This window comes from Ceratotherium simum, chromosome 32, assembly GCF_057802395.1.
Source record: "Ceratotherium simum simum isolate JZ-2026a chromosome 32, ASM5780239v1, whole genome shotgun sequence".
NCBI lineage: Eukaryota > Metazoa > Chordata > Mammalia > Perissodactyla > Rhinocerotidae > Ceratotherium > Ceratotherium simum.
The window spans coordinates 21,784,821-21,793,963 of NC_141931.1; the positions used below are offsets into that span (position 1 = coordinate 21,784,821).

General features: G+C 40.8%; 1 protein-coding gene across 2 annotated transcripts in view; it reads right to left on the reverse strand.

Moving 5' to 3' along the window:
- The window catches only part of CDC123 (cell division cycle 123), a 55,198-nt gene extending 46,061 nt beyond the window's left edge, over nt 1-9,137 (reverse strand). Inside the window, exons 1-2 of one of the 2 annotated variants that reach the window (XM_004425364.3) lie at nt 8,916-9,137; nt 4,217-4,288 (exon numbers count right to left, since the gene is read on the reverse strand). In XM_004425364.3, coding sequence (XP_004425421.1) covers nt 4,217-4,288; nt 8,916-8,989 — 146 coding nt within the window. In that variant the 5' untranslated portion in view covers nt 8,990-9,137. Of the gene's footprint in view, nt 1-4,216; nt 4,289-7,777; nt 7,934-8,915 lie in introns of those variants that run through there. The other variant, XM_087420826.1, reaches the window with a different exon arrangement.
- Between the last annotated feature and the right edge of the window lie 6 nt (nt 9,138-9,143).

Sequence of the window (9,143 nt, forward strand, 5' to 3'; positions counted from 1 at the left end):
TTGCGGCTGGGGAGAAGTCCATAAGGCACAGGGGTAAATATTACTTTTATGATTAAAAAAGAAGGGGGGGCATCTTTTACAAATGACAGAATTTCTAAGTATTCGTGCTGCTACCCCCCACCACTGTTTCAGAATTTATCTCACCAAACAAAAGCAAGCCATACACATTCCTATAGTCTATGAAAAGGAAAGATGCCAAATTGATATATCTCAACATTTACTAATAACCAGTAGTAGTTCACCACTGGCCTACTCACAATGAAAAGAATATTCAATGAGTCTAGTTCATTAACTCCACGGTATTTATTTGTAACTATAACACTATATCCCTTGATGAAGGGATACATTTCATACAAAGGAGCTAAAACGTTCACATATTAATAGATGCAGTTACAGTATTCTATAAATAGTATTTTAAATACACACTCATTCAACTAACTGTTACTATCTGAACTCAGGGAGGCAAAAAGATTAGGATAGCAAGGCATATACTGAGAGAGACACACACCCAAACCTACACACAATACGGACACACTGAGCTTAAAAAGACATGTTTGAAGAAAGCTACTCAGCAATAAAACGTAACAATATTGCTGAATCTCAAAAGCACCATGTTGAGTTAAAGAAGCCAGACACAACAGAATACATACTATATGATCCCACTTACATGAAGTTCCAGAACTAACAAAACTAAGCTATGGAGAAAGAAATCAGATCAGTGTTTGCCTGGGTTTGGGGAGGGGGAGCTAGGAAGGGTCAACCAAAAAGGGACCTGAGGGACTTTTCTGGGGAATGGAAATGTTCAGTATTTTCAATGGAGTGGTGGTGAAATGGGTGTACATATTCATCAAAATTCCTCAGATTGTACACTTAAGATCTGTGCATTTTATTGTTAACATACCTCATTTAAATCATACCTATAATTTTCACATTTTTACCGATAAAAATAATACAATCTAAAATTACTACCCTTTTCAAATCGAAGGCTCAATAAACATTGCTTTTCTCAACCCGAGCAAATCACATTTTCATTCATCTAGCTGTTCCACCAGAAATGAGAGAGTAATTCTTGCCACTTCCTTCTGCATCACTGAGTTCTGAAGGAGCAAGCGCCAAGACATCTCACATCCATTCACTGCTCCCCCTCCAGTGGCACCATCTTAGTTCAAGCCACTGTCAGTTCTCACTTGGTCCAATGCAATATCCTCCAACTGGTCTTCAACTTCCCCACAGTAACCAGTCATTGTCCAAAAACTGAAACTGCTCAAGTTACTCTCTTGCTCAGAGCCCTTCAATACTTCCTGCTGACCTCAGAATAAATTCTAGGATCTTTCACATGACTCCTATACGGCCCCCTAACCTTAACCCTAACCACCTCCCCCATGTCACCAACTGAATCTCCTACCACTTGGCCCTTGCATGCTCCAGCCACATGACCTTTTCTGCATGTCAAGATCTTCCATGCCTCAGAGCCCTCCTTAATGCTGTTCCCTCAGCCTGGAAGATTCTAACCTCCACCCTTCAACTGACTACTTTCCACCTCAACTTCAGATCTCAGAGGCTCCTAAGTTACTTCTTCAGGGTACTCCTGGACCCTCCCTGCGATCCTCAGCTCCACCCCCGCCCCCAGTAATTCCATATGTCAGTGATATATATCCGTGATAGCACTGATCACAATTTTCACTTAAATATTTCCTAGTGTGTTTGTTTAATGCTCGGACTGAGATGAATGATGACGATGAGAGCAGTTAGTATTTCTTAAGAGCACACAGTATACTAGGCATTGGGCTAAACATTTTACACAGTATCTTTTTATCCCCGCAACAACCCTATGCCGTAAGTCCTATGGTATCAGTCACCCCATTCACAGACAAGGAAACTGAGGCCGAGAGAGCTAGAAATTAGCAAAGATGTGATTTGACCCTAGGAATGTGACTGGGAGACCAGCACTATGCTATATCAACTCCCACAAAATATGAAGCTGAACTGTCAACTCCAAAAGGGCAGGGTCCCTAGCTGGCTTGTGCATTCCCGCAGAGCAGAGGGAAGTACTGGGTGCTGGACGGCACTGTTTAACCATATTTAACGGTGCTTGCCCCTGCCAGATGCTCACGCAAACATCCAGCCAATGAGAAACAACATAGGAGCTCTTCAATATGCTTCTACTACTGAAATCTACCCAGAACTTTCTAATGTTAGGAGTCATTTTCTTTATAGTCCCATTTATATGTTTATTATATATTCTATTTTTGAGAATACTAAAATTATGTCTGTAAATATCCCAAAGGTGAGACTTCCCTAACTATTCTGTTTCCTTATCCTGCGATTATTCCAAGTTAATGAGGCTCTGAATTAACAATTTTCAGGTTATTGGGGGGCTGAGAATAACCCAAACAGAAATATAACACAGAAAGCTACACAAAAGATCCTGAGCTAACATACATTGCTGAGGAAGATTGGCCCTGAGCTAACATCTGTACCCATCCTCCTCTATTTTACAGCATGGCTTGCTAACCGGTGCATAGGTCCATGCCGGGGATCCGAACCTGCAAACTGTGGGCCACCAAAGCAGAGCACGTGAACTTAATCACTACGCCACCGGGCTAGCCCCCTAATTATATTTCTAAGTTCATTCATCTAACAAATGTTTATTGAGCACCTCTTATGTATCACGCACTGTTCCAAGAGCTGGCACAAAATTGTCCAAGTCCCTGTTTTCATGAAGCCTGCATTCTAATAGAGCAATTAAGGGAATTATGTCAGATGGGAGTAAGTGTTATGCAGAAAAATAAAGTGAGGTAAGGGGTTAAAGAGTGATGTACCAAAATGTGGTGAATACACATAGTGAAATATTATTCAGTCTTAAAAAGGAAGGAAATGTTGACACAGGCTACAACATGGACGAACCTTGAGGACACTATGCTAAGTGAAATAAGCCAGTCACAACTAGACAAATACTGTGTGATTCCATTTATGTGAGGTATTTAGAAGAGTCAAATTCATAGGCACAGAAAGTAGAATGGTGGTTGCCAGGGGCTGGAGGAGTGGAGTGGGGAGTTAGTGTTTAATGGGGATAGAGTTTCAGTTTTACAAAATGAAAAGAGTTCTGGAGATGGATGGTGGTAACGGTTGCACAACAATGTGAATGTGCTTAATACCACTGAACCGTACAGTTAATAGTTAAGATGGTAAATTTATGTTACGTGTACTTTACCAAAACAAAATTGTTTTTAACAATTCTAAGAGGAAATTATTTCCAACCTAGAATTTTATAAAAAAGAGTGCTGTAGCAGCAAAGGTTACTACTATTAGGCTATTTTAGAAAGGAAGGTGAGGGATGAACACTTAGATAACATGACTTCTGAGCAGAGACCTGAAGAAAAAATAGGAACTTCATTAAATTCTATGGTTCTTCAACCTTTTCAAGTTTGCACTAAAAAGACTGATGCATGATAACTTCTTCCTTTTACAAACAGAGGAACCACACGAACAGAGAAAGTGGAGGTGGGGCCATGGTGGGTTAACTATGGGGAATAAAATGTTAAGGAATTAAATGATACACCCTAGGAAAGCTTTCTGTTTGCATTGGACAATGAATTACTCATCTTAAAAACTGAAGGATCTCAAAGGGTCATAACATGCCCTCTTCCCTCTCCCCCACAGCCCCTCCCCATCTCCAGAAGGAATAGTTACTATCATATCCATTTTCTAAAGGCAGAGAGGATGGGCCGGCCCCGTGGCCTAGCGGTTAAGTGCTCGCACTCCGATGCTGGCGGCCTGGGTTTGGATCCCGGGCGTGCACCGACGCATCGCTTCTCCGGCCATGCTGGGGCCGTGTCCCACATACAGCAACTGGAAAGATGTGCAACTATGACATGCAACTATCTACTGGGGCTTTGGGGGAAAAATAAATAAATAAATAAATAATTATAAAAATAAATAAATAAATAAATAAAGGCAGAGAGGAAAGGAACTGCTCAATTTCACAACTAGTAATTACTAGAGGAGAAAGTAGTCAATTTCAAAAATCTTATTAGCTGAGCATTGACAAAGAATAGGAGACAAAGACCAGCACATAATTTTAGCTAGGAAAAAAAAAAGGGAGAGCACGGTACCAAAGCTCATGTATTTATTCCACATGGCAACTGTTGAGATTTAATCAGTACAACATTTCTTTATGATAAAATTAAAAAAATTTTTTTCTGATATACTTTACCTTCCTGAAACCACCAGAGTTCCATCATCGAGCAAATAGTCCTTCACATTCTGAGGAAGTGGAAGAATGACACTAGAAAAAAAAAAGAACACAAAAAATGCACACACCAAAAAAGGCATCATTTTAAAAGACCAACCATAAGCAGAGAGAAAAAAATCCAAATTCAATTAATTTTTTAATTACTTGTTCCCTTTATTTTAATATGAAGTGGGAAATGTTAATGAGGTACATGTGATAGCAGCAGACTAAAAACTAGAATAATATGAATAAATACTGCAGTAAACTAAACTAGATTCATGAAATTACCACAATTGTCCTTGTGGTAAAACAAAACAAAACAAAAAAAAACCAGCCAAATCCAAAGAACCAGACTGAAATTACAGTATGAAAGCAACAAGCTCAAAAGAATTCTGAGTACAATGATTATGTGCCTTTAAGAAATTAGACACCAGCAGATATTTGCAGCAATAACAGGAAATGCAGCAAACGAATCCGATTAACAGCACCTGACAGAGGGCAGAAGCAGACTTACGATCTGGAAACAATTCTTTCCTTGGCAATGAGCACGTAAGGCAATATGTTTGGATCTGTTTTGGTGGCATTCTATTCAACTGATCACCAGAGCTATAAAGCTGCTTAACCGGGCATGCTTTAGTCTAATTTCTTTCAGATAATCATAATTAAGGGATAGGAAAGCCATACTTGAAGTCACCTAAAAAAACTACGGAACACTTTGTTTTTTACTCTGTAATAATAAATCATCAAAAAATCCTGCCACAGATAACTAAAAGTAATGCTATTATATTGATCTTGAGACATACATATATGTATACATATATTTTGGTGAGGATGATCTGCCCTGAGCTAACATCTGTCGCCAATCTTCTTCTTTTTGCTGAGCAAGGTTAGCCCTGAGCTAACATCTGTGCCTACCTTCCTCTACTTTGTATACGGGATGCCACCACAGCATGGCTTGATGAGAGGTGCCTAGGTCCGCACCCAGGATCCGAACCTGCGGACCTCGGGCCGCCAAAGCGGAGCATGTGAACTTAACCACTGCACCACCGGGCCTGCCCCAGAGGCATATATTCTTTAAAAAGTGAAAAAGATTATGGCCTGCTTTCAGAGAGTCAACAGAACATCATCGACTTATAATATGCTTCAATTATTAAGTCTTTTGGCACATTACAAATGGCTCTTGTACACAGAAAAGATTATTCGTGGGCTATTTTGGTTTTAAAAGTACTATCTGACTTATCAAAGTTACAATTTCACATTTAAAAGCCTAGTTCTTCAGGCTTTTAAATTCAACTACCAAATCTTATTATTCTATTTGTAAATCTGCTATATTTTAACTAATTTCAAGTGAGGCTTTGAAACTTCAAGTTGCTTTAAAAATTTTAACTCTATTATAAAAATAATCTATTCAATTTTCTTTTTAAATATGTCAATTGTCTAATGACAAATAACCCATCCCAAATATTTAACTAAAACAGCAAATTAAACTGTAGTATAGTGAATCTAAGGTTCTTGCAAACATTTTAATACTCTAAACACTTGAAAAATTTTCTTATACATTTTAACACATCACAATTCTAAACCAATTACATAATTTAAATTGGAACCACAAGGCTAATCTGTTATACATATGCTAACTGCCCTCAAAATGGCAAACTCTTAAACATATTAAATACACTTAACAGAAAAAAGAGTAAAACTCTTAAGTCTGAATTATTTTATCACCTCTATATTTAATTCTAGCTCTTCCTGGGGTTCAAGATAACCCAACAGCATCATCCCCAGAGAACTGGAGATGACCCTTCCAAGGGAATTTGAAGTGTATCTTCTCAGGGGCCTGAGACTGAGAAATGTTGGAAGGGATGCCAGTTTCTAGACCTCGAGGGTGATTTTCCTGATCACAATGAGAACAGATAGAGCCCTCTTTTATGCCAGTAACGTGTCTAAGTCCCCAAATCGATGATTTCAAAGTCCGTGTCCCTTGTTTTTGAGCTACCTAACTCTCCAGTCTGATCTGAATCTGGACTTTCCCTCCAACTTGCATCATCCCCCGAGTGGACTCAAAACATCTGTTTACTGTTTGATTCGATTCTGAATTCTTTGCATATTCTTCCTATTTGGAGGGTCTACAACTCTTACAGATATTAGACAACATCAAGTTAGACTCTGCATGGTTCTTAAGAGTCCCTGAGTTCTCCAGTCACAGCTCTAAAGTCAGCCTGATGACGTTATCTTGCTTTACGTTATGTAAGTCAAGGAGGATACCAAGGTGATTCCATGAAAAACTCAAAGCCTATGATGGGGACAAGATGCAAAAGGAAAAATAAGTCACAGTACAATATGATAAGTGCTGTACCAAGTGCAGATGTACCGAGTGCTACCAAAATTCAGGGGAAAACAGAAACACGCCTGAAAGACCGAGGCCATAAACAAGTCATTGCCAGAGAAACTTTACACAAAGCTCATGAGGCTGTCAGAGAAGAGCTTAAATCGGTCACTGATATCCACTACGCAGGTGAGAATCCAGTTGTAAAAGAATTAAACGACAAAGTATCTATCCCGTCAAATGGATAGAATTCTATACACACAGACAAGTTATTCTAATGGAATTTTAGAGGTAGAAGGGGACTTTAAGAGATTATTTAATATAACTTCCATGTCTGACGAAAGAAACAGATTAGAAAGATAAAGTGAATGGCCCAAAACATCTAGCTAATTATTCTTAAACCTGAGTCAAAGTTCTAGAACTTGCCAGAAAATGACCTTGTATTCTTACCTGCATAATCATCTCTGAACCATGATTAATACATACCAGATAATAATGCTGAGTCAATAACCAGAATATGGTCTCTCAGCACTAAAGCTGACAATGACAATGACAAAGCTAACACAACTCCACTGGGTTGGCCTGGGTGGTGGAGGGATAGCCTCCCATATGTTAGGTTTCAGTGGTATCACTGCAGAACTAAACAGACCGAAGAAATACCTTAAAAAAGGTATAGTTTCAGGCAACACAGCTTAGCTGTGGCCTGTTTAGAAAATCCCACCTCTTGGTTTATTTTTCATTCTCAGCTTCATATGAATGGTACACATTTTAAGTGAAAATTTATTTTGCTTCAATGGAGCTTTGATTAAATCCAAAATTTAACCACAAGCAGCATTTCTGTGTGTTTACTATCTGCCAGAAACAGTGGCAAGCACTTTACATGCTTTATCTCATTTAATTCCCAGGACAATCCTATTATTTTCTCAATTTTCCAGATGGGGCTTAGAGAGATTAAACAATTTGCTCAAGATGCTGGTGGGACCAAAATTCAAAGCCACACAGATGGCCCTCCTCCAGAGTCCAATTCTTCACCATTATGCTTTATGTACCTGCACACAAAGCAAATGCCAGTTTTAAGTGAACTCAGGGTGAAAATGTCTGATGGGTTCACAAATATACCTTCTGTCACATCAACACAAAATAATTAACTCTAGCATCACCTCAGACTCAAAGCCTGTTTCAATTATGCAAAGTAATAGAGGATTGAAATATCATACAGGATGAAAACTCCGATGTTAGGAGGCAACATCCACTGCTGCTGTTGAAGCTCTTCCTTTCCTTTTGGTGTGACTTCAACCATCTTCAAATGCAAAGATTATCTTCCCTTGAGCTGCTCAAACCTCCATTACACCACAGATAACTGGAACCAGATTCTATGTATGAATAACAGGATGGAAAAGAATTGTCTAATCTCCTTACACTCTTCCAACCCCTCAGGATTTCAAAAGAGTTTCCCTCTCTGCAGTCACACTCCCTGCACCAAGAGGACAGACTGAAAAGGAAGGGACAGTGATATCTAAATAAGCGGCAATCTAGGCCTAAAAGGGGAGCGGGCAAAATACAGAAAATCCCATCCATGGATACACAGTACTTTGATCTATGCCTCTTATGAAAGCCTACTCTTGCATCATGCTCCAGATGTTATGACTGCTTTTGAACATCTGGGGATATTCTCCTACCTAGCCTATGTTACCTTGAATGACCAGGTGAAGGATGAAACAGTTAATCCTCTGCTTGCCCTGCAAACGGGAGATGGATTCCTTGCTGTAGGCCAGAGCCCTAGAAAACAAACACTGTTCCACTCCTTTTCCATATGGCTTCCTCTCACAGTACATTACCATCCCTCCCAATACATCACTATACTTTACTAATGTTTCCCATATACACTAGCATATTGAAGCTTCACAATAGAATGCGAGGTGGGGTCTGTATCATCGTTCTCATTTTACAGTGACTGTAAGCAATTAAGTCCCCGGGGCGGGTTAATCAGTGGCAAAGCCCAGACTACCCTGCTCTGATCACCTCCCCTCTCCGGCCATCCCAAAAGCAGTGATGGCGAGCTCCCAAGCCTGCCCTGCTTAATCCACCACTCAGCCCGCCTCTGACCTTCACTACCCCACGACCTGCCCTTCCACCTCCCCCAGCACACTCCTGACACGCTACAGGACGCAGAGCAGATACGGATCGCCTTCATCGATCTCCCCTCCCGACATACCAGCGGGAAAGCGAATTCCCGGCGCTGGCGCTCCCATCCAGCCCTTCTAAGGCCTGCATTTTTCTGATGGTGCTGGGATTCGCCCCAAATGTCGCAGTTCCCTTTTGCCTCTCGCCCCGGCGTAACCCCTCCCGCCTTACCTCTTGATGGTGAGGCTTCGGAACAGCGGGTACCACGCGGAGAACTGACAGTGCAGCACATGCTCCTTCTTCATCCTCCAACTGCCGCCGCCGCCGCCGCCTCTCCCTCTCCTGCCAGCACCCTCCCGGAACCCTGGGCTCCTGTCCCGGAAGTGCCCGCCGAGCTATTTTGGCTCCAGGACTCTTCCGGTCCAGAAAGCAAGGAGGAAGTAGCAGAAGAGGGAGCGG